The sequence below is a fragment of the Solanum stenotomum genome, chromosome 10 (genome assembly GCF_019186545.1).
Source record: "Solanum stenotomum isolate F172 chromosome 10, ASM1918654v1, whole genome shotgun sequence".
NCBI lineage: Eukaryota > Viridiplantae > Streptophyta > Magnoliopsida > Solanales > Solanaceae > Solanum > Solanum stenotomum.
This window is the reverse complement of record NC_064291.1, coordinates 28,932,498-28,959,599: the sequence shown is the minus strand read 5'-3', so window position 1 is coordinate 28,959,599 and position 27,102 is coordinate 28,932,498. Positions and strand designations below refer to the sequence as shown.

General features: G+C 35.5%; 2 protein-coding genes across 2 annotated transcripts; one reads left to right on the top strand and one right to left on the bottom strand.

Moving 5' to 3' along the window:
* Positions 1–7,869: 7,869 nt before the first annotated feature.
* Positions 7,870–8,381, top strand: LOC125842508 (probable steroid-binding protein 3). Its single transcript, XM_049521808.1, has one exon. It carries the CDS (start codon positions 7,941–7,943, stop codon positions 8,241–8,243), a length of 303 nt encoding a protein of 100 aa, XP_049377765.1. The 5' UTR covers positions 7,870–7,940; the 3' UTR covers positions 8,244–8,381.
* Positions 8,382–10,529: 2,148 nt separating this feature from the next.
* Positions 10,530–20,701, bottom strand: LOC125842306 (hydroxyproline O-galactosyltransferase HPGT3). The gene is made up of 12 exons (XM_049521585.1): positions 20,460–20,701; positions 20,301–20,364; positions 18,543–18,592; positions 18,240–18,430; positions 15,598–15,658; positions 15,431–15,503; positions 15,052–15,175; positions 14,872–14,959; positions 14,742–14,792; positions 13,625–13,696; positions 11,207–11,322; positions 10,530–10,852 (listed from the first exon to the last, which is right to left on the bottom strand). The coding sequence occupies exons 1-12, from the start codon at positions 20,615–20,617 to the stop codon at positions 10,830–10,832; spliced, it is 1,071 nt and encodes a 356-aa protein (XP_049377542.1). The 5' UTR covers positions 20,618–20,701; the 3' UTR covers positions 10,530–10,829.
* Positions 20,702–27,102: the final 6,401 nt, after the last annotated feature.

Genomic DNA, 27,102 nt, shown 5'->3' with positions numbered 1-27,102 from the left:
GAAAGACAATTCAGTCTAAACAAAGTCATGGTAAGCTTTATCTATTGGAATTATATTCAGGCATTTAATAAAGTTCTCTGTTATAACAATGAGAGGCATAAACATACTTGGTTTATAAAAGTATGTGCCAAGATATTTGCGAATCCTATACCAAATTGGTTTTTAAATTGGTGGTCATACCACGGGCCAACAATAAAAATATTGCCTGAACCATTTCACAAGTTATACAAAGAATGGGTCAAGGTTTCCCCAGATCTCAACAAATTATATCATCAAGAACATATTTGTTATTTTCAACAAATTGAACAGATATACTTTTTTATAGAATTCTCTGTTCCATGGATTCATAAATTGGTTTCGGAAGTAGATTTTACTGAGGAACAAATCCCTTGTCTATACAGAACTTATTATAATAATTTTTGGGACAAGTTGATGAAAAAAGATCCTCAAACAAAGTTCATATACGGACAAGAACTGCTGGATCTAATTACGAAAACCGTACACGATTATAAATCAATTCCTAATAAAGGAATCATGACTGATGACTCGACCTCCGTAAAACATATGGCTAGAAAAATTTCTAATCATGATGAAGGCGAGCAAAATAAAATGATTATGAGATATCTAGAAGAAGTCAAGAAGAAGATTCTTCTAAATATAAGTCATTACGCAAAATCAGATTCTTCAATACGTAGTGAAACAAGTGAAGATATGCACGAAGCCCAACAATATGAAGAAGAAGGTCCAGTGGATGCACTGAAGAAAGCCGAAGATTTTTTGGCAAAATTAAAGGACAGTGTAAAGCTTAGGCGCGTCGGTAGCGAGCCCGCGCTACTGTAGCAACACTGTTCACCAACAGTAAATACACTGTTACCAGGACCCAAATAGGGGCCCAGTATCCTATACATAGATGCTTTCTTTTTTCTATAAATAGGTTTGTTTTCCTTTAATTAAGAGCAGGTTTTAGAAACCCTCTCTCTTTCTTCCTACTCTCTCTCTCCCCACTTGTAAAATATTTTCAAGTATTGTAAGCTTATCGGACTTTGGCCGGAGGAATAGTAAAGTGTGTTGTTTGTTACAAGGTACTTCTTTTTATTTTCAACTATTATCTCTGAGTTAAGCCGTGACTATGTCCGGCTAAAAAATTATATCTATGCCGGATAACTAACTTCTCTTTTATATAGACCATGAACGGATCTAAGCTTTATTTAAATATAGAAGAATTTTAGTATGGCTTCTCGACTTGGTTCTGAGATTGAGGTACAGTCAGATCTAATACTACTTTTATTAGTTTTTTCTTTATGACTCCGTCTGATGAGCCGTGGTTTTTAGCCCGAAATTGAGTTTGATAAGTAGGGCACCTCATACCCGGTTAGAACTATCAGACACATTGGCTTAATAAAAGTATGTATTAGATTCTTGACAGGCCTTTGCTTGGGTAAAATAATAAAATCATGCAGTCTGAGAAACTATGTTAAGATTCTTGTGTATTTCGATTCTTATGTAGTTGGACTACCTCTAAGGATATTGACTTGCTTGATCTATGACCTGGCGGACTACCGCCAGATCAGTGATCCTGTAACGTTGGTATCAGAGCCTAGGAAAGTTCATGGAATATATATAATTGATGTGAAGAAATTCGGCATAGATATATTCTCTTTTTTATGGATCAAGAAGATATTAAAAGCACTCGGCTAGAAGAGGTAGATATACCTCAAAACCTTGATTTGTTAAAGGGAGAATATATCTATGCCGAATTTCTTCACATCAATTATATATATTCCATGAACTTTCCTAGGCTCTGATACCAACGTTACAGGATCACTGATTTGGCGGTAGTCCGCCAGGTCATAGATCAAGCAAGTCAATATCCTTAGAGGTAGTCCAACTACATAAGAATCGAAATACACAAGAATTTTAACATAGTTTCTCAGACTGCATGATTTTATTATTTTACCCAAGCAAAGGGCCTGTCAAGAATCTAATACATACTTTTATTAAGCCCATGTGTCTGATAGTTCTAACCGGGTATGAGGTGCCCTACTTATCAAACTCAAATCTATATATTTTCCTTTTAATCCATGATTTATCTTAACCGTCCGATCAAACGATCGGACGACCCAAATTAGATAAGACCTTTTCATCTTTTCCAAAATAGTACAACCCCAACGCCTCGATTCCTCTTCCTTTTCCCCAGATACACGCGCTTCATTTTCTCAAAAAGAATCACCGCTCAAATCCTTCTCCACTTTTCAAAAAAGGACAACGCCTTTCTTCTCCTGTCACGACCCGATAGCACCCCCTAGTCGTAACACGACATACTCGATCCCGAAGGGATCTAATACAAGCCTCATAGCATTCTTGAACATAAGAACATAGGAAAAATAAAGAGGAATTTAAAACTTTTCTTTACAATCGAAAACATCTCTCATTAAAAAGCAAGCGGAAGACTTTCTAGACTTTATATACTATGTCTCAAACCATCTAATACTTTGAATACAACATTGGGACTTAGCCCAAACAAAAGCTTTAACATCAACTAAAAGACATAAAGGAACAAAGTGGGTATTGTCCTCAAAACTATGAGGACTCACCAAGTCTTCATCTTCAAGCTCCTTAGAAACCCATCTTCCAAGTAAAGACACCAATATCTCCAAACCCTACACTTTGGTAAAAAGGGAGAAGAAATATGGGTTAGCACATTGGATGTACTAAATATGGAAGCCATGCAAAAACCATGCTTAAAAAGGACATCTTTGTTTGAAAGTCATGATATATGCCATTTTGGTAAAACCAAGAACATGAACACAAGAGGCATAATATTCAGCCACAACCAACATACAAGTCATTTAAACAATATTAGAACATAATCATCATATAAACCTTTACCTTCACATTAAGCCTTCACATCAAGTACCCTCAAGCTATACTTTGTGCAATGTATGGATAGCATCCCATACCACCATCCACACCAAAGTACCACCTTAAGGTCACCAAAAGTGAACTTACCATTCAACCTTTCCACCTTTACACAATAAAGCATATAAGAGACATAAACATTACATAAGTCACACCATCACATCAAGACCAGCATCTAAGACAACTTTAAGTCATACTTGTACAATGTGCAAGTAGCATCCCATACTTCAACTCACCCTAAGTACTCCTTTGAAGTCACCATAGACAAGGCACATTCATACTCAATGAGTCATAACAAGGAAGTAACTCATAATACAATCCAAGTATAGCATGCATCATCTCATTTAATCATAAGTCACATTCTTCATTAACTTCATTACATTAAGAGCACCTTCATTCATTAAACATTAAATCAACCTTCTTCATTAGCATCATCATAAGAGCCCATTCGTTTCATTTAACATTATAAAGGAACATACCACAACCTCTCTCAAAGCCTACATGTGTAATGCATAGATGGCGTCCCATACCACCACCCACACTAAGTAGTGTATTCTTAAGAAGATGACATGTGTCTGATTTAATATTCCCGTAATTTAGTATGGCTGCTTCCAAATTCCCTGTATGTGACATTAAACTAAGAATAGTTGCACACAACCTGAAGCATACAAAACTAGTTTCATGCCAACTAAGAAAAAATATATGTGAGAAGAAAGAACACACAGTTGCATTGTTCTATTGCGATACAGGTTTTAAGGATGTGATGAAAAGAAGTTGGGTTGCTCAGGAGAATTCAGATATTTTTATTACTATTAAGCAGAAAATGAAGAATACTAAATATGCTCTTGCTTGTTCCGCGAAGAAAGATTTGGAGATATATTCAAACAACTGATCATTAGAGAGAAGATTGTGAGGCTCAAAGAAGAATTTTTTGAAGAAAATCCTACTGTAAGCAATAGAATTGTTCTTCAGAGTGCTCAGGTTGAATTGAAGAGATATTTACACTTTGAAGAGGAGTTTTGGAGACAAAAGGCAGGGATTCAGTGGTTCTCGGAGGAGACAGAAATACTAGATTTTTCCATAGTCTAGTAAAAGGGAGGAGAAAGAGACTTTCGCTTTCAAGAATCATCATAGAAGATGGGCAATGGGCAGAAGAGAATGAGCAGGTGGCTGTTGAGGCTGCTTTTTTTTTTCAGAAGCAATTTTCTAGTGAAAATGTCCCTGCAGACTTGTCTCTTCTTAATCATGTGCCTACGCTAGTTACTGAGGAGATGAATAGGGGTATTACAAAGGCACCATTAGAAAAGGAAGTGAAGAGGGTAATTTTTGAATTGAATGGAGAAAGTGCTAGTGGCCCGGATGGGTTAACAAGTACAATTTTCCAAAGCTGCTGGTATATTGTTAGTGGAGATATTGTAAAAATGATCATGGCTTTCTTTGCAGGCAGCACTTTACCTAAATCTATTACACATACTAATTTGGTCTTATTGCCAAAAAAAAAAGAATTTGTTCAGTCATTCTCTAACATGAGGCCAATTAGTTTAAGTAATTTTCTTAATAAGGTAATATCAAGATTGATTCATGACAGGCTTGAGGCATATCTCCCTATTCTAGTGTCTAAAAATCAGTCTGGGTTTGTGAAAGGTAGAAATATCACAGAAAGTATCTTATTGGCCCAAGAAATCATTACAGATATGAAGAAAAGAGGCAAACCTGCTAATGTGGTAATTATGCTGGATATGGCCAAAGCTTATGATAGAGTGGATTGAAAGTATTTGATAAAGGTGCTGGAAAAAATGGGATTTGATAATAGAGTGGTAGATATGATTTGGAGATTATTGGCTAATGATTGGTAGTCTATTCTTATAAATGGGCAATCCTATGGTTTCTTTCATTCTACTAGGGGTGTGAAACAAGGAGACCCTTTGTCTCCTGCTCTGTTTATTTTATCTACAGAAGTGTTGGCTAGAGCCCTAAACTCTTTATTTGAGAATAAGGACTTCAAGAGATTTGGGATGCCAAAATGGAGTGATAACATTAATCATTTGTCATATGCAGATGATACTATCTTATTTGTTTCTGCAGATAAGAAGTCTTTGAGGTTAGTGATGCAAACTTTGGAGGAGTATGAGCAACAGTCAAGGCAGAAGATCAATAAGGAGAATAGTTTATTTTATGTGCATGATAAAACTGCTAGAACTGTGATCTAGGAGGTGGAACGTTGTATAGGATTCCCCAGAGGAAAATTTCCTTTGATGTACTTAGGGTGTCCAATTGGACATGCCAGACAGAGAAAGAATCACTATTCAGATCTCAATAAAAAGGTACATAACAAATTGCAAACCTGGAAAGGGAAGATCCATTCTTTTGGAGGTAAATCTGTATTAGTAAATAATGTTCTTATATATCTATTGTCTGCTATAAATCCTCCTAAATGTGTGATTCATGAGTTACATAGAATGTTTGCAAGATTTCTATGGAATTTCAAGGAGGTGGGCAGAAACAAACATTGGGTTGCTTGGGATGTTATTTGCAGGCCTAAAGAAGAAGGTGGTCTAGGCTTTAGATCACTGTTTGATATTTCAAAAGCATTACATGCTAAACTATGGTGGATATTTAGGACTCAAAAGTCAATGTGGACTATCTTCATGTGGAATAAGTATTGCAAAAGGTATGCTCCTCGGTGGTAGAATGGAAAGGGGGTTATCAGACGTGGAAGTATATGATTGAAGCCAGAAATTATGTTGATAAAAAAATTTGGTGGGAGCCAAAGTGTGGGAATGCTAACATTTGGTATGACAACTAGACTAAGCTTGGAGCTCTACAATATTATCTCCCAGTGACTAACAGAAGATCTCACCAGTTTGAAGATGTCAATCAATTAGTCAATAATGGGAGGTGGAATCCTCATGTACTAAATATGCTATTTCCAGAGGAGGTTAGTAATCACATCCAGCATAATCTTATGGTTGAAGAAGGGTCAACAGAATGGGACAAACCCTGGTGGATGCTTAATCCTTCTGGGAAATTCACAGTCAAGTCCGCTTGGGAAATACTAAGACAACCAGGTGATGTTCTACGGGATTACAAGAAGTAGTGGATAAAAGGAATGCCTTTCAAAGTGTCCTTCTTGGTTTGGAGGTTCTGGATTAAGAGAATTCCTATTGGGGAAGTGCTTGTAAGAAGCCAGATATGTGATGAACTAATTTGTAAATGTTGTGCTGAAAATGAGAGGGAAACAATTGAACATTTATTTATTAAGTGTCCAATTGCTAACAGGCTATGGGGTAATTTTGCAGCTGCAGGGGGGATAAATGGTCCTTTTTTACAATTAAGGGATTCTGTAATGAAATGGTGGAATGCAGAAAGAACACCTAAGTTGCAAATACTCTTCAATGCAGTGCCTTTATTTATAATATGGCAGATTTGGAAGAGGAGAAACACCATTAATCATGGAGGAATAATGTCATATGTGGGCATAGAATTAGAAATAACAGAAATTTGTTTCTGTTAGCCAAGTATAACTACCCCTGGCTCAAAAACTTACCAACATCTTGGCTTGGGTTAGTAAGATTTTTGGAGGAGTACATTCCCACCCTTGGTTGCAGAACAGTAGGGTGGAAGCTTCCAGAGATGTGGTCCTTTAAATGCAATTCTGATGGAGCTTCGAAGGGAAATCCAGGCCCAAGTTCTGGGGCTTTTTGTATCAGGAATGGAGAAGGGAACTTAATTAATGCTGAAGTAAGGAGATTATTTGATGGTTCGAATCTAGTGGCAGAAGTGATGGCTTTAAGATTGGGGTTGGAGTATTGTGTACAACACAATCTTCTCCATGTTACACTTGAAACTGATTCTCTATCTTTTAAGAATATTCTGGATTGAAGCTGGGAAATCCCTTGGGGCATAGTGATGGAAGTCAAGAGGATCAAGATGTTTATGAAGGACAAGGAGGTGACAGTGGAACATACACTCAGAGAAGGAAATCAGTTGGCTGATTTTTTTACTAATGACATTTTCTGTTTTGCAGGGACTCAAATACTAACATATTCAAATATTCAAGATATACCAAGGGAAGCTAGAGGCATCATCACAGAAAAAGCAAAACTTCCTAATCTCAGGATAAGAAGATATCAAAATGGAGATTTTTGTTAATTAGGGTCATACAACGAAGATAGCAATAAAATAGGTCATATCGCAGACTCGGGATCTTACAAACAGATGCAACAATGACAAGTATGAAGAGCTTTTACAGATAAATAAAGTACGTATTTTTCTTGAACTTCAAGCAGTGGTATCAGCTTTAAGCTCAATTTGCTGAGGGTCGAGGAAGATGGCGAAACATTGTTCTGTAATTGCAGGTAGATAAGGGCATGACAACAATAAAAGTGAAATCACATAAAGGGATATGGATCGTGAAGAACTCAATCTTACCAAGTGATTTCTTTTAGGAATTTGCAGACTATGGTGAGGCTTGAGTCCATATGAAGTCGACTATCAAAAGGGACAGGAAGATGGTTTATACATCAAAAGCTTTAAAATCATCAGGAACTCACCAGATCTGTCGTTGTAGAGAAGAAGAAGTCTTCGTTAAGATTGTTTTCATGGCATTCGTGAGACTTGGAATGTCTTAGGTGTAAAGACCTTAAGCTCAACAACTTTCAATGACTGGAGCGGAGTTGGATGCTGATTTGGAAGCTCATGATATCTCTCTTTCGTTGCTGCTCTCTAACCATGGTTGATAGAGTTGTGATGAAGGAGATGAAGCATTTTTGTTCCCCTTTTTGGTTATCTTTGAGGTCCGGACATGGCAGGTCCTGGAACTGATATTTCCTCCTTTTTTTTTTCTTGTTTGTTTGTTTTTGGGCCTGGGTCGGTTCAAGTCCTGGACCTTTTTATTTATGAAATAAAGACCTTTATGGTCTACTTAAAGTTTTTAAAAAAAAAAAAAGCAGAAAAGGATAAGTATCACATCACTTGCTACCCACCACAAGTAAAGCGATACCAAAACTCATTTAGAAATCATGGAGCTTACAGCCGATGAGCTCAAGGCATATGACGGATCAGATCCATCAAAGCCAATTTACGTGGCAATCAAAGGTCGAATCTTCGATGTGAGTGCCGGTAATTCGTTCTATGGTCCCGGTGGGCCTTACTGTATGTTCGCCGGAAAAGATGCAAGCAGAGCACTTGCAAAGATGAGCAAGAACGAAGAAGATGTTTCTCCATCTCTTGATGGGTTATCTGAGAAAGAAATGGGTGTTCTCAATGATTGGGAGACCAAATTTGAAGCTAAGTATTCCATTGTTGGAACTGTGATTTCTTAATTACTTTTGGATCTGGGAATTATGAATAAATATAGGGTTTTCTTATGAATGAATGAATGAATTTACTGCGTATTTCTCATGGATCTGTTTGTGTAAAGACAAAATTAACGTGTGCAATTAAGAATAAATTTTACCCTTTAAATTGCTGTTTGTTTGTATCATACTGAATAATGCATAGTGTATTTGGTAATCTATTGATGTTTGGGATTGTTTGCAATTTGTATTTGAAGTACCAACTGATTTATCTATGATGTGATTGCTTAATTATTAGTATTTTTTGTTGGTTAATTGCTAATCTCCATTTCACATGCTGTAAACATCCCTCATTTATACCTTAGTTAAACTTAAACTACATCCTTGCACAAGTATGTAATTAACAAAAAAAAAAAAAAAACATCCCTACTTTTTCTTTGTTTTCACTCCCCCTAGAATCTCCCACACTCGAACTCGCAACTTTTGGGTTGAAAGTAAGGTCCGAACAACTCTCTCTCGTCAAAATCATCCCTTCACTATCCTCAAAAGTTGCAACTTTTGTTTGACTCCTTTAAGAAACTAGCGGTTTTCAACCAAAATGTGTTACATCTGTTCTTCAGCTCAGCCATGAATCAATGCATTGCTGGATCTTACAAATTATGTTGCGATTTTGTGATCTGCAAAAAAGATGCAAGATGGATCAAATCATGTTATATAGGAGGGAGTTAATCTAATAGTAACGTCATTGAGATAGATATTTTTTTTTTACTAGGGAACTTACTGTCACTATCTTTGGGTTTGGGTTTATGTGTGTATAGAATAACTCATGCTTCAATGTAATAAATAGCTCGCACACCACACTAACAAGGTAAAATTGGACAAGTCTCGTATGACGAGCTCAATCAAAAAGGCATGTAAGAGAATTTTAAATTTATGATCTACATTTGGGATATTATCTTCTCTGCCACTTGCCGATATCATTGAAAAATATATCATTAACTCGAAATTTTGAACGTCAAATCACCAATCACCATAGTTGCTTTATGAATAATTCCATAATCAAAAAGCACATGTGAGGTCTCTATTAAATAAAAACGAATGTTACATACCATCAATATACATATTAATGCAAGTCATTCTATGAGCCGTTGAATTTGGTGATAGTTGAAACTTTTCATTTCTTTATTGAATTCTTAAATGCATTAAAATATAATATTTTAAATTTTTTTCTTATCTGGTCAAAGTGCGTGCAATCTAATTGATGACACACATAATTTCACATCATTTTTTAATGACACATAAGAAATTAAATATTAAAAAAATCAAATATGTTAGTCTTACAAATTTTAAGAATTCTCAAAGAGTCATGTTATTCATATTTACTCACAACTTGAGCATCAAATTAGTGCCAAATGATGAAATTATTCCCCATTTGAATTGAAATTTCAACTACAAGTTCATTCAAAACAAACCCAATGAGTCTCAATCACAATTTTGATTAATTTGACAAATTCACAATAACAAATGCTCTTCAAACTTATCAATGGAGTTTTTAAAATTTTAATACCCACCATCACCTTATATGCTAACTCATACCCACACATTCTCTTTGAACCCAACTAACACAAATAAGTCTCAATATTTTAGAATCTAAATAACTAAAAACTTTGAAGGGTGGGGGGCAAAACGAAAGGATTAGGGATGGAGTGTTTGATTTGCATTAGAAGAGGAGATTGGGCTAAGAAAAAGAGAGGGTGTGGTGGGTGACTTCGAAGAAAAAGAAGATAATGGATGGAGAAGAAGAAAGTTGAGGGATAGGGGGAGGGGAGAGATTTTGGTTTTCCATTCGAACTTGCATTAGAGTTCCGAATAAATTTGAATCACGTATTGAAATAGAAATAGCTTTTTTAAATTAAAAAAATTGTTTCTTAAAAATTCAGTGTTTTTTATAATGTAAAATATCATATTTACTCGCTTCTAAACACATGCAATCAAGCATTTTTCCAACTCAGCAACATTATTGTCGCATAGGTTTAGTTAATGGTTAGTGGGATTTAAAATAGTGTTGTAATGAATTTAAGAATTCAGTTGGCAAAGTGATTAGCAGAAGGGTCCGTCTTGCTGACAAACGGATTTAAAACTGCAAATTTTATGAAAATTACGTCAGCTACATTTTGCTTTCCATTATCCTAAAATGACCAAGAATTATGCAAAAGCTATCACTGGACTTCCATTACCTCTTCTCCTCCTTGTTGTTCCTTTTATGGATACGAAAGGGCTTAACAGGTAGATCTTCAAATTGTATATAAGAATATAATCACGGCAAGGACAAAATCATGTTTCACTAATTTAATCACTTCATCAGCAACTATTTCCATCTTTAAGAAACTGAAGTTCTCCAAGATTTACACTCTCTAGTCCAATAGTAGTGTACATATCCTGTAAAGGATTTTGCCCACTCCATGTATATAATAGCTGAATTACGTCAGCAAGAATGTTAATACTACCTGAGCCAGAAACAGCATGTTTCCATTTCGAATCATGGAATGCTCCAATAGAAACAAATGGAAAGTTGTCACCCAGCAAGATGGAATGGAATAACATCATTCCTGTTCAAGCCAATGAGCACACCTTGTCTGGAAAACAGAGAGTTCTGAGATTTTAACACATTGAATACAATGGCCAACATTCCATAATATAAATAACTCAATCTAGCAAAAGAAGAATTTATACAAACAAGATGGGGAAAGAAATAATTTTGGTCTCAATCTCTTCTCATAGGATCCTTTTACTATCCCTATACATAGAACTAGTCATTGTTGAGGCTCCTCACTTTCTACTTTTGTGATTGTTTCTATATTCCCTCAATTGTATCTACCGTTTCATGTACACTCAGTCAACAAAAACATTGTCAAGAATACTCTCTAACGATCAAGAGCCAAAATACTTAAACCTGATTCATATCAGCACAAATAAGACCAACTGTTTACCTTGGCTGGTGGTGGTGCTACAGCATAGGCGGCTGTCATCTGTGTAAGTTGTCTGAAGACCCATCATCCATGATCCAATAGATATATCCTCGTGTGCATAGCTCTTCAATGAAGCACTGCATAACAGAAAAATTGAACACTTATAAACAGATACAAGACACTTGAACTAGTCAGTTTTTGTCAACCTAACACATCAAAAGGAACAACCCAGCCAAGAATTTCCGTATAGGGGATGATATCAGATTCTCTTAGGTAATTTAGAAGTCTCGGCCAAGCCTTTCCACTATTACTAGACACCTATCAAATATTCAAAGTCTTACTATTGGGTCTTGTACAATTTGAGTTCTTAAAATCTTCTTCAGTGTTTACGGTTATCAATCTATAGTTAATTTTTGTTTTGGTAAGTATCTACAGTAATGCAATAATGACAAATTTAAGGGCATTTTTTACTGTTCTTGTGCTGGTGGACTAATACTATTTTTCTGTCTTTCGCTGTAGTTTAACCTTTTTTCTTAAATATAGAGACTGAAAAGCTACTTTAGGCCCTTCTAAAGGTATTTTAGGTAAGCCTAAGCTTTTCCAATAGAAGGTTTCATCTTTTTTGGAACATTGGTAAAGTTGTATTCTTTAACATCAAGGACAAGCTGGCCACCTTAAAAAATTTACAGCCCTAACCAAAATTATAAGCTCTCTATTAATTCTATAGATTGATCCACATCTTCTATACAGAGTTGTTTACACCAAAAAAGTACGGATACTACACAATTCCACTTAACTTTGTGAATGGAATTAGTTCTATCTTCAAAACATCTCCCATTTCTTTCCTTTTACGCTGACCACCATATGCATGAGGGTATCAGCTTCCACCACTTCTTTCGAGTTTTGCTACCCACCCACCCCCCACCCCCCTCTGATCCATCAACTAAAGCGGACAGAAGTGTATTCAGGCATAGTCCAGCTGGAGCCTGTGATGTTGAGGACAAGCTTCCAGATCTGCGTAAAGAATTTGCAGTGTAGGAATAAATCTTTTGTTTCCCCAAGTCAAGTTGCATAGGAAACATCCAAGGACTAGTTGCAGTCCCTTCTTCTGTAGGCCTTCTTGAGTTGAGCAGGCTCTTTTGATGACTAACTAAATGAAGCATTTCACTTTGGTGGGGTTCAGTCCTCTCCAAATACTCTTCCAGTGATGATGGTAGCCTCCAACCCCGACTTGCATTCCTTTCTTGTAGCATTGTTTACTGTGAAGTTACCATCCTTGTGTGCTTCCATATAACTTTATCTGGTGCATTTGTGACTAGTTTGGTTCCCCCCAATTTTTCAGTGTAGAGAAGCTACACTATACACTTCCCAATCATTCAATAGTCTCCTGAAAGACAGGTCCCAGCCTTGAGTTGTCCAGCATTCATATACTCTGGCTTCAGTATTGTTGCAGATTGAATAAAGATCTGGCAATAACTCACTAAGAGGAATTTGATCAATCCATCCATCTCTCCGGAACTTATTCTTGTTGCCATTTCCAACTTTGAGAAGCACATTTTCTTCCATAGAGTTCCATAAAGCTCTGATTGTCCCCCATAGTCCCCATCCATAGGGTTCTGAAACTACCTCTGAACACCATGGGTTTAATTACCCATACTTTGCCACTATCACCTCCTACCATAGTGTTCTTTCCTCACTAGTATACCTCCACAACCACTTCATTAAAAGGATGTTGTTTAGGATTCCCAAATTTCTAATATCCAGTGCCCCTCTTTCCTTGCTCAGCATCACAGTATTCCATTTCACTAGACAGTAGCCCTTGCCCTATACCTCTTTCTCTCCTTTCCAGAGGAAGGTTCTTCCAAGTTTGTCTAGTTTTTTGACAACTTTTGGAGGAATCGGAAATAGTGACATAACATAAGTAGGCAGTGAATCTAAAAAAGAGTGTATCAAGATCACTCTACCCCCCAAGGATAGATATTGAGTCTTCCATCTTGACAACTTTCTCTCAGCATTCTCTAGAATTCCATCCCATATCTCCAAAGCTTCATGTTTTCTCCCTAGTGGCATTGGTTGTTGGCAATTTCTCTACTTTATACCCCAGAATGCTTTCCAATCCTTGAATCTGAGGCCCCTCCTTGACTAGGATCAGGCTGCTTTTTCCCCAATTGACCCTTAAACCTGAAACTGCTTCAAATAAGATCAGAATCAATCTGATGTAATTCAGTTGTTCACCTTCTGGCTCACATAGGATGATAGTATCATCTGCATATATCAAATGACTAAACTTCTTTGTACTCCCTATTTTGTCTCCTACCCTAATAACAAATTCGGCGAATTAATTGGTAGCTGCCACTGAAACACATAAGCATTCAGGCAAAATCAAAGCAGGCTGTACATGTATGGCCAACCTTTTTTTTCCAAGAAACTATAGCTAACCTGTTTATGTTAATATACTGAGCCAAATTTTTAGAAAGCACCAGAACTGAACCGGCAGCATGTCGGAAGTACCTGAAAAGAAATTCATGTCAATTTAGAGTAGAGAGGAGTGACAGGAACCAAGAAATTCGGCAAGGTACATTGGCAATGTGGAAAATGGGAAATTGGCCCAAACCACCAGTTGAAAGTTTCATTTTGAAAGAGGAATATAATTATTCTAATTAGCATGCACACAAAAAACACCCAAAAGCACAGCACCTACAGGACAACTAAGGAAAATTCAAATAGCAGCTGAAAAACAATTAAGCAGCTGAAAAACATTAACATGTTTTTTTGGTGTAAAGAAGATGGTATAGAAGAAGTAGAACAGTTGGTAGATTTCCTAGGATCTATGTAATTATGGTTTTAGCTTGTAACTTTTTGGAGGTAGCCAGCATACCCTTAATGCTGAAGAATACAACTTTAACTTTATCAAAATAAAAATAAAAATTAAGCATGCTGCCAAAATTAGTAAATTGTTAATGTTAACCCTATTCAATTGAGGACTAATTTAACAAAATAATGTAACTAGATGTCAGGTATGATAAATTAGTTTCTTTTATGAGCAGCTCCAAGTTTCTAGATCTGCCACTTCATAGGAAGATAGGCAGAAAGATTAACAACAACAACAACAACAACCCAGTGAAATCCCACTAGGTGGGGTCTGGGGAGGGTAAATAGTACGCAGACCTTGCCACTACCTCGTGGAGGTAGAGAGGCTGTTTCCAGGAGACCCTCAGCTCAAGAACATCAAATCTAAGTGACAGGATAGGCAGAAAGATTAAGTTTACTAAAACAATATCCAGAAAACCTTGTACATTGGCTAGATAGATACATGATACATCCATGACACTTGAAATATTAATTCAACCAAATGAAAATCATTCCAATCAAAACATCTAACAACTAAAATTACTATGCATAATTTGTGATGTGAGAGGATATAAACCTGGTTTATTCCTCCCCATAAACAGACTTAAAGTCATTTGGACCCTATAAGCATAAGCTAATATAAAGGCCAGAGTACCATATACAGCAATAAGGATGCATCAGCTTCCTAGGACTCAGTAATACTTACGACTTCTCATCTCCAAATTTCCACCATTCTGGCTCGTACCATGACTTTCCCCTGGAAAAGGTGAAACTTTAATGCTTAATGTATTGCATACATGATATTAAGCTGAGCAAAATCTGAAAGACAATCTTACTCTTCCGAAACTACTTCTCCAGATTTCATGCATCCAATGTAAGAACTATCTTGACCACGACGCTTTTGGAGGAGCTCAATCAACCCATCTGATAGAATAAAGTTAAAAAATATATTAGAAAAGCTCAAATATAGGGGCAATTAAACGTAATTCTAGAGGAAAGATAAGCACGGATTTTACCAAGGTCAACATCAATGTTGTCATCAACTTTCACATAAAACTCTGCATCCCAAGTTTGTATTGCTGAGCTAAAGAAATATTTAGCCTTTTTGGGCAGTTCCTCATGAGCTTCCTCATGACTTCCCTTTTAATAATTGGAAAAACATAGTTAAGCAAAAGTAAGCTGCATATGGAACAAGTTGACATGACAGTAAAAATAATTAGGAGAATGTGTACAGACTAAGCTCTAATGATCATTTACACACATGACTTAAATTATTTACATGACCTTTCTGCAACCAACATGTCTATGCATCAACTATTTGGGTGGAGCCCAAGTAAAATTATGCCACAAAAAGATACAGATAGGTTAGACAAAAATGAATACTAACAAACTTACTAGAATCAAGAAATCTTTTGTCGCCCGATTTTCCTCGTTAATATTGCGGTCCAAGCTATCACCTCGGTTGGGACTGCCAAGTTCAAAAAATCCAGAGATGAACAAAGCCACTAAAAGGTCACATAAGTAGAAATGCATATTTCCAGTTTTCAGTATGTAGCACAAACCTCCGACCAATAACAAATCGCACGACCACTCCTCTTTCTTCAAGTTTTGACAAAGCATCAACTGTCAGGGAAAAGAAAATATAGATGTATCAGATCCACCAGCAATACCAGACATTTTAAAAGGAAAATGTCCAGATTTGCCTTTGTACTATTTGGAATTGCTCGAATTTGCCCTCCATTACACTTTTGGTCCATTATACCCTAGTCGTTAGCAAATCATATTTATTTGGCCTTGTCATTAAGGGAGCTCCAGCACGAAATGGGTAGACTCCACGTGTCCAAATTCTTTAATAAAAAATTTCCAAATTACCCCTCAACATTTGACTTAGGTTTAAAAAGAACCTCACATTGGAGCTTCCGTAGAGGTCAAGGTAAAAAATGAGATAATTACCCAAGAGGGGGGATAAATACAGACAAAGTCGCTCAATTTCAGCGCTTGTATAAAGAAAAATTTGACTCTTTCCCCTTTTTATAATTGATCCAGTAGCATGAGAAACTTATGAGTATAGGTAGAAAATGGGTGGGTTGGACTGAATTTGGGCAGGCCAAGATAGGCTGAGTTAAAAAATGGGCAGGCTATTGATCCGCCCAAAAGTTACTTGAGCTGAATGGGCTAAAATGCAGGTCAAAACCCAACTCGCCCAATTCGTACCAAGTTTTAATTGCTTTTTTTAAAAAAATTTAGTATCTAATAAAAAATATTATGGCTATATATACTACAACAACAACATACTCAATATAGTCCCACAAAGTGGGGTTTGGGGAGGGTAGAGTGTATGCAGACTTTAGCTTTACCTCAGAGGTAGACAGGTTGTTTCCGATACACCCTCGGCTCTATGGCTATATATAACATATCAAATAAAAAATGTCTTTTAAAAAATATTTTGACAAGATTTCCCATGGATCAATTTGGGCTAGATATCAACCCAAATTTTGATGGGTTGAAATAGGTTCGGTTGAGCTAATAAATGAGCGGTTATGATTTCATGGACTAATTTTGCCACCTCTACTTTTGAGCAACCAAAGTCGTGACTCCAAACTAAGTTTCAACATTAAAGAAAATAAACACAATCAATGATATTTTTAGAATCATTAGTTATTGCAGTCAGCTCAAAAGAAACTATGCCCCAATTTTAGCTAATCCAAATGTTTCTAGCTCAAAATTTACTTGCATCAGTTAGGCCAATAACTCTATCTGTCATTAAAAACGAAAAGCAAGAATTGCAAAAAGTTTATGAGTGTTGAAGCAAAAAGCTAGATGTGAAGCATACACTTCTTTGAAGTGGACCGCTCAATTTACGGGAAATTAAAAAATACTAAACATTTAGGTATTCAGTACAATAGTTATTAAACTTCCCTTCAAGTAAAATAACTAATTTCACCATCTCATATACAACATTTTCCAAGTTAACCCAACAGCTCAAAGTTGAGATCCAAAGAAGTGACTTTGAGTGTAATTGTTGAAGCGCACAACTTCACTCAAGAAACGATAAACCATCATTTCGCATCTTGCCTCGCTTTAAGCAACAAAGCAATTGCTTTTAATAACATTGATATATCGTGATATCATGTCATCTACAAAGATAAAAGAGATGAAAAAAAAACATTTCCATCTTCATGGGGCCAGTCAAACCATCTTCCATTACTTATCAAAAGGCATTATTCAAAGGCTCTATTTATTGCTCCTTACGGGAGTGTGCCTAGTCAATATTGGGCGAGTATAAATAGATGGAGGGAGTAATTAATAACCTCTTGGGAATTGAAAAGTTCATTTATTTTGGACAACAGGGAGTTTTATTAATTTGGAGTGGAAGGAGTAACTTAAACTATCCTATTAACTTGACTGTTTGAGCTACTTTTGCAGTTTTATGTACTATCAAAAGTTTGACGTGCTTTCTCTCACATATTATATTGTTTAATAAACTCTACAAAATAGCGGTAGAATGAAGTATTGTAATATTTGGTGAACCTATTAAAATAATTTATAATCTGGTGCAAAACATCACTTTGAAGCTAAGATTAAAAAAAATTCTTATTCAAAAAATGTTATTCAGGATTGGAAGCACTTTGAAGATAATTTTTCCATAATCTTATGGTATATGTATAATGTTTTATATTACTTTTACCCTATAAGTTATCAGATTTATTAAAATTATAGTTTTGTGTGAAACAATATTATCCTCTTACATAATCTATATTTATATGTTAAAAAGGCTAAATGCGAAAAAATGTTATCCGACATTCTGACCTTATAAATATAGATTTCATATTGCATGAATTGTCATTTAACTATCTTCTTAAAATTTAAGTCAGTTGAAACAAAGAAAATCAGGAGCTCTCGATGACTATAAAATCACATCAAGGATCCCCTACCCAAGTTATCAACCAAACTTTTCTGCTCAATGAGCTCTACATTCCCCAATTGCCCATAGTGCTCACAAAAACTATTTTTCTAATCCTGTTGTATATAAATTATCCTTATTTATTGTACATCAAGTTTATATTGTTAATTGTATTTATATATGTGCAAAGTGTGTACCATAAGACTAGTCATCCATCAATGATGGCATATCATTGTATTTGAACATATGTTTTAGGGAAAAAAAATCCATGCCCAAAGCAAAGTGAATATAGAGACTGACCATTTGGAAACCAAGACCCTCTGATCACATTTCTCCTCAATCGACCTCCAAATCCCGTATAAATTCCTATAACAGCCAGAAGTTGTTTGCCTGAAGACGAACCACTCTGTTTCAACTGATTCTGGAGGTAACCTTGACTCTTAGCCACTGTTAATTCCATTTCAACTTCAACTATTCTCCTCTCCAGGTCCCTGGAAAACATACAGGATGCCTAAGTCAGCTCAAGCAATGGTCTGCACATGCTTGTATATGGCTATATGCACTTATATTAAGACAAAGAACAGAGGAATCTGAAAATTTTACTTGCATCCTAAAACCATTAGCTTGTCTTCCACTGTCAGCATCTTTGGTCTCTGCCATATGAATACAAAAAGCAATATTTAGAAGAAATAACCAGGCAAAAGAACTAGCTAAATAAGTAAGATCAGGTGCTTTAAAGCACATAACTGTTGAAGCCAACACCATTAGAAAATGCGAACAACATCAGCATTAGCAATTTAAAAGCAGCAAATAATAATTTGCAAACCAGTGTTTTAGATGACAAAAGGCAACAAAAGGCGACAAGGATCTGCCTCGCCACAAGGCGAGGCACTCGCCTTTTTTGAAGTGCGGCGCTAATTAATACCAAAAAATTAAAATATTTAATGACATATATAAATAACCAAAATCTCAAAATATTTCAATTCAAAAACGGAAAATAGATAGTACATACTAAAAGTCTAGAACTTGAATGAGAAAAAACATAACAAGAGTCAAAATAGTGAGAAAAAAACAGAGATAGAAGTAGCTTTGAAGTCTGAAGAAGAAGAAGAAGGAGGAAAAAGAAACAGAGGAAGAAGAGGAAGAAGAAATCTGAAGAAGAAAAAAAGAAATACGTATTGGTTAAGTTTCCATTTTTGCAAAATAGGAGGATAGGCAAACATCTCAATTATGAAATTTCTTTTGAAATCGATTTTTTCAATATTCAATATTTATATTGAAAACAGTGTATCCAACAAATAGAATTCATTGTGATAAATGAAGTGGATCTATTTCGTTTTCTTTCTATTGATTGAGACCTAGCCTCTCTCCTTATGGTTCGTAGCCTTGGGTTATACACTTTTCCTTAAGGCAAAGGTTTTGCCCACTTCAAGTCATCAGAAAAGGCTGTTTGGTTGCCGGAGAAGTTTAGTCGCAGTGCAACTATGCAAATTTGGAAAAAAAAACCCTAATATTACCTTTTAATTTTTAAAATCCTAAATTGGTCGCCTTGTTTTAAGAAACTACTAAAGGTGACACCTTTCTCGCCTCTCCCCTTTGTTGCCATTGTCGCCATGGAGTTGCCTTTGAAGATGGCCTCGCCACAAAGGTAAAAGGCGATGAAGGGTTGCCTCGCCTCTCTCCATTCGCCTTTCACAACACTGTATCTATTCATGGCACTATTATATGTTTCAAAGATCCAATCTTCAAGCCACTGCTTAGACCATTAGTAATTCATGAACATGCAAGGAAAAACTTCTACCATCTAGAGAACACTACCCTTTACCGGAGTTAATCTGATAGCCCATCTAAAAGATGATGAGAAAAAACAAATCATTACAGTAATCCTATATTATATAGATCAAATGGGCTGCTACCATTAGGATCATTTCATTTTCCCTTAATAAGTCCCATCAATATATAATCCATAGTGTAACCTCCAGAGCATTTCCAAATACAGTAACAATTGGGTCTTCCCTATCATCGAGACACCACAATAGCACTTCACAGTACTCGAAGACTTCCCTTCCCCAAGAAAATTCATTCTAAGAAATTAGAAAATACTCCATGGTGTCCTGATTTATATAAAACTATTCCTCTCTCACTTCCAGTTTATCTAACCCTATTATCCTTTAAGTCGGTTCCAAAAAAATGACGTAGTTCAAAATTCAAAAAAATAAATTAATTAAACCTTCCTTTTTTCCCCTTAATTACAAGCTTTTATAACCGCACAAATGTTTTGACATGTTTAAAATTTAGAAAAATCAAGTAAAATCTGTGGGAATCAGGTGATATAGATTCGTCTGAATATAGAAAAAAAACCTGCTGTGAATTCTTCTTGAAAAGAGTAGCTAATAACACTCTGTTCTCTGCATCTTGCCATAACCTAAAAACAATAATCCCAACAGATTATTAAACTTTATAGGTAGTAGCCATTAATCAAAGCATTGAAGAGTGTGACTGCACATAAAAAAAATGTACCTTCCGGCGACATATAACCAAGCGAAGCAGGAAATTAACGCCATTACTAGTGAAGTTTTAGATGATGTTTGAGTAGATTTTGATTTTGATCGCCTATCTGATTTTGACGAAGAAGAAGAAGAAGAAGAGAACGATGTCGTCGGCAAGATGCTCTCCATGTTTTCCCTAACTGGACAAGAGATCAAATTTGGAATGAGAGCATTCCTCGATTCACAAAGTAAATATGGAGATCAATTGCTTCAAAAATGAGTTTTCTAACACAGCGCCAGCGGTTGTTTGCCAATTAAGATAAATTTTGAGGTCCTCTATTTTCATATTCACTTTTACTTTGCCCCTCAATTCCTTCCTGGTTGGCACTTGGCACATGTTAGAATTCTACACCTTATTTACTTTGCCCCCTTAATTCCTCCTTATTGGCACTTGGCACATGTTAGATCAAATTAGTATTTGTTTGATTTTTATATCACAATTGGTGTTGATGATGACTAAAGATGGTGATAGTCCGTGGCAATTTGGATTGGTATTGACTGATGATGGTGGTTGATGTTGGTAGCGGTTGATAATTACTAGTGGAATGATTTGAATTGTTAATGGCGGCGGTGACTGATGATGGCAGTTACCGATATATAACTGTGTCTAATGGTGGTAATTATCGATACTGATTAGTGGATGTAATAATGGTTGGTGGTCATGATTGCAAACTATAGTTAATTGTGATGACGATTAGTGATTGACAGTTGTGGTTGGACTGAGGGTAGTGGTTGTGGACAATAGGTGGTTATGGATAGTAGGTGGTGGTGATTGACGGTGATGGTAATTGCTGAAATGGTGATTGTGGGTGGTGGGTGAAAGTAGTGGAGTAGTGGAGTAGTGGTGAACTGACATCTTTGTAGAAATTCTACAATAGGCATTTTAATGATATTAAGACTTTGTTATAGATCTTAACCGTTCAAATATATTCAGACTCGTTAAGTGATTGTAAAATGAGAAAAATAAATGCACTTAATGATTAAGATTCAGACTTTGAAAACAAACAAACTTAATGACTCAGATATAAATGATTAAACTTAAGACCATCATTAATTGCAAACAAATAAGGCATTAATTGGGAGCTATTTTTGTGTGTCCAAAACTTTGGCAGTTTTAAGAAAATGAGTGTGTATGAAATAATAATAATAAAATACCAAGATAACAAGATATATAGTCAAAGAAGTTGTAGGGGTCAAAATTACCCCTATACTTTTATTCATTAATTAAAGGGAAAAGGGTCAAAAATACCCGTCAACTTTGTTTTATTAGTTGACTATGTCCTTATCATTAAAATGAAGTTATTCTTACCCCTGCCATTACTAATTTCATCATGTGTGCCCCTCAATTGGATGGAAAACCTCAAATCAACTAAACTTACCCAATTTTACTTAAAATACCCAATTTAAACCTGATCCAACCCACTTAATCATATAACACATTTCTTTTACCCAAATCAACTTTGTTTTCCACCACCAGCACCTCCACTTAAATCACCACCAAAGCCACCATCGTCGCCAAAACCACCACCTCTCCCATTACTCAATTTAACCCAATCCGGCCCACTTAATCTTATAACCCATTTCTTTTACCCAAATCAATTTTTTTCCACCACCAACACCTCCACTTAAAACACCACTAAAATCACCACCCTCTCTAAGATCTCCTCCACCACCGTATCCAAAACCACCACCTCTCCCATTACTCTACCTCCTCCAAGTCAGCAACCTACCATCACATCTCCCACTACTCTACTCTATGAGGTTGTGGCTGGTGAAGTTTTCACACACAATAAGCAACATTGAAAAGTCTATGCACAAAGTCTTGTTTCCCATGTCCCACTCTACTAGTCCACTCTTTGTTAGAATTATAAGCATAAATCTTGAAGTGACTAAACCAACAAAATAAAGCTAAAAGGGCCCTCAACAACGACATCCATGTAGCCACCAATCTTATAAACATTGTCCATGAACCTTCTTCGTACCTCATAGGAAAATCACTAGGAAATTAAAGATAACTCATTGCTTGTAACATAATAAATGTACGAATGCGATGGGAGGGAATTCAGTTCATCATCATCCATGGATGCAAATAATTCTAGTGCAAATATGTTTGATGGGAATTTTACACCAGTATTAGACTCACCTGATAGTGATGATTTCTCAAATAACTTGATTAACTTTGAGCTTTCTAATATTTTCGAGATATATAATTGGCCCGTTCAACAAGTTGATCCAACACTTGTACCTCATTACTCAAATTACCTTCTTCGTACCTCATAGGAAAATCACTAGGAAATTAAAGATAACTCATTGCTTGTAACATAATAAATGTACGAATGCGATGGGAGGGAATTCAGTTCATCATCATCCATGGATGCAAATAATTCTAGTGCAAATATGTTTGATGGGAATTTTACACCAGTATTAGACTCACCTGATAGTGATGATTTCTCAAATAACTTGATTAACTTTGAGCTTTCTAATATTTTCGAGATATATAATTGGCCCGTTCAACAAGTTGATCCAACACTTGTACCTCATTACTCAAATTATGCAGCAAATCAAGTGGTTAACATCAGGAGTAGAGTAGTGGGAGAGGTGATGGTAGGTTGGTGACTTGGAGGAGGTAGAGTAGTGGGAGAGGTGGTGGTTTCGGCGACGGTGGTGGAGGAGATCTTAGAGAGGGTGGTGGTTTTAGTGGTGTTTTAAGTGGAGGTGTTGGTGGTGGAAAACAAAATTGATTTGGGTAAAAGAAATGGGTTATAAGATTAAGTGGGTCAGATTGGGTTAAATTGAGTAACTTTAGTTGATTTGAAGTTTTCCATCCAATTGAGGGGCACAAATGATGAAATTAGTAATGACATGGGTAAGAATAACTTCATTTTAACGGTAAGGGCATAGTTAACCAATAAAACAAAATTGGAGGTATTTTTGACTCTTTTTCCCTTAATTAAATGTGTCCTTGTTATACTATTTGGCTAATTATATTCTCATTATTACTCACTTGAATTAGATGGTTCCCCCCAAATTGATCTAAATTATCCATTTTCCTTTAAAATTAACAATTTATCTAGATACCTCTTTTAATCATATCCTCCTAACTAAAATAACACATGCCAAATATACTCAAATAGTCATTCTTTCTTCTCTTTCCCACTTTTGCCACCAACAGTAATAGGGAGACAAAAAAAGGAAGGTAGAGAGTTTGAATCTAACTTGGTTGATGGAGAACGATATATTAAGGAAGAAGCAAGAGCTACTCTACTACTGTGTTGAAATAGAAGATCTTGCTCGTAAAATTACTTTAGATTCTGACTGTGTTCACCTTTATTTTTCAATTCTTCTTCACGTGAATTGGTGGAGCTTGATCTTGGACTCAAAATTTTGTAAGTCATGTAGGGTAAAAAATATCCCTCGTTATTAGTTAAATTTTTTGTCTTTTCCTTGTGTGCAATTTTTTAATTATCTAAGTTGTAAGTCACGCAAGAAAAATGTTTAATTTTTTTAGCTAAGTTGAAGATGATGGTAGCGGCATTCGACGACTCTATGGTCTTATTCACACCATTAGTCGAATAAGTAGATAATGGAGAATTGATGGTACTCCAACCTGATATAAGAGGATCCACGCCTTGTTATTTTTATTTCTACTCAGAAGTGATAGGTGTCTTAGAGGGCTCACCTTTTGGCCAAAAATCTTAATGGAGAAAGCATCACAAGAACTGAAATATTGGCATCATCATCGTTGGACTTTGAAGCTTTATTTTTATTTTTCTTTTACTTGTATTTTTTTCTCTATATTTTTTTATATTTTCATAGTAGGTTGATTGAAACTTGAAAAGGTGAAGGAGGTGAAGAAGAAGGAGAGAATTGGAACAAAAAAATGGGAAATTGATTAAGTTGGATGTGTTAGGTCGACATGTCATGGGTTAAGTCGGGTTAAAAGAGAAATCAAATAATTTTGATCAATTTAGGGAAATTGTTAATTTAGAGGGTATATGTGATAAGTTTTGTAATGGTGGGGCATAAATAGTCAAATTGTATAGCGAAGGATAAACTTAGGTAATAAATGTAAGTAGATGGGTATTTTTTACACTTTTTCCTATGTTTTATTATTCTTCAAATTGATGTACAAATGAACTTAATTGACTTTATATTATAGAAGAACTGAAGCTGCTCTATAAGAAACTTATAAGCTACTGGAAGGAAAGTTGCTTGCAAAGCTACTCGTAAGATACTTATAGGAACCTGCTTGTAAAGATTCTTGCAAGTTGCTTGTAGGAACCTACCTGCAAAGTTACCTATAAGCTTATTTAGGAAGTTGTAGGAGTACCAAATGGACATTCATAATATAATATATTTATAACACTTCTTCTTTGATATTCATTGATAAATAATGTGTCTCGTTAAAATCTTACTAGAAAAAATCTTAGTAAAAATAAAAACCTAATGAAGAAAACAAAGTGTGCATATCTAATATTGTGTATTTGTTAGATGTCTCATAAAATACCTTACCATGAAAATCCAATGGAAAAAACATTTGTTAAAGAAAAAAGAATACAACACATATTTTACTTCCTCTGGTGAAGACCATGATTTAGTTGTCTAAGTTTCTGCATTTTTGTCACGGTTCAAAAATCAAGGTCATGATGACACACACCAAAACCATCCTGATGTGTAAGCCAAAGAATTTAACTCATGTGGTATAAGAAACCACACATACAAGACTCCTAGAGTGGAGTCAGACCACAAATGAAGAAAGAAAAAGAAAAGAGGACAACAAGATAATTCTCAAAACTTGGTATCATAAGCATAAAGAGCATCTACTATGTCACTAGAATCTGAAGTATATCTCAAGTCTTTGAAACAAAAATAAAAATTGTAAATAATAGATGAAGTCTAACGGCGATCCAAAAAGCAGTATCTCACCACGACTCCAAATAGACTAAACCAGCTAGATCTAATCAACAACCATGAAAAACACTCTGACTAGGATCTGCATCAAAAAGATAACAAAAGTAGGGATGAGTACAATTTACATATACTCAGTAGGCTTGGTGACTGGGTACAAAGTAATTAATCAAACTTAAAAAATAAACTACGAAACGCTTCCACCTGCATACATAAAAATCTCATTCTGACATCAGTGCTACCATTTTATATAAGAACCATACGAGTAAAGTAAACACATAGGACTACAAACAATTTCTTATATCAACAGGCAAATTACACAACAAACAAAGCTGGACAATGATATGCAATGCAATGATGAAATGATGCGATGGAACCAAGATTGTCGTATACACCTTACTGAGCTTTAGCTTCAAGAAAAGGAACCATGGATAATTCGTAGTCTATATACCAATCTCATGATTTCAATATCTCATCAGCTTGCGACCTAGCTCGTGGTCAAAGATACACAAGGTGTCTCATTTTCTTTCTCAAAATACTACTTCCATAGTTTCTTAGATTTCCATGAACATTAGTATGATGAATGTGGATGAATACATCACAACACATGCAACACAGAGGCATAATCAATCAACATAGGTCTAAAAGAGTCTAAAGTCCCCAAACTCAATAAATCATTATGTACACCTCCACATGGAAAAATGGTGGAAGAATTTATTTGAAATAAGTCTTTACTATTTGGAAAACATTTCTTTCATTTTACGATGTGATAAAAAATCAATTCAAGCCCCTAACTCATACATTTCAAGTAAAAAATGTTCGGATAGACAACTCAACCCCTTTCTTGGGTAAATATCACGTATCCCATATTTTCAAAGTTAATAATATCACATAAAGCCACCACACGGGCTACCCATTACAAATAGCCCCACACGGGCGAAACAATAAAGTCTACAATTTTTGACATCTCAATTTCATACTACGATCTCATTGCATTGTCTAGTTTATAAGAAACATTAATTATTCAACTCAGTCTAGAAGAAGGATAATCCAAACCTACCTCGGAGGTCAAAATTTCATCTTAACCACTTTATATGAGATTTTTTTCTTGTATCAATCAATTCTGAAAATGATTCCCAACTATCAAAAATGGAAAAGATTCATCATAAGGGTTCCAACGATACCCATATTGTTAAGATTATAAATCGGGATTAAAATAGTCTAAAAACTCACTTCAAAATCGGGAAGGGAATAATCAGAAACTTATCTGAAAAACAGGTTCTACAGGTAAAAGAGGAGTTCACAATTGAAAAAACTCATTAAAATCAAGTAAGAAATGAGTTCCAAATCAAGAAATTACCAATTTTCCAACTTGAAGAAAGAAAACCTAAAACCCACATTTAAAATCTCAATTTAAAGTGTTTGGAAGATAATAATTGAAGAAGTTGATAAGGAATCAATAGGGGAACTTACCCGATTGAGTTTTCTCAAAAATAGCTTTCAAGATTCGTCTGTCCTAAGCTCCAATCGATTGAAAATGATGAGATATGAAACTTGGGGAAGAATCCCAAAATTTAGTTTTCATGAATATGCATGCATATGGAATCATGAAAATGACTAAAACGCATGAATCCGAAAGAATGAACCATGAGGAACTAATACCTTGAGCTAGAATAGGAGCGAAGGGAAAGAGATAAGGATACTTG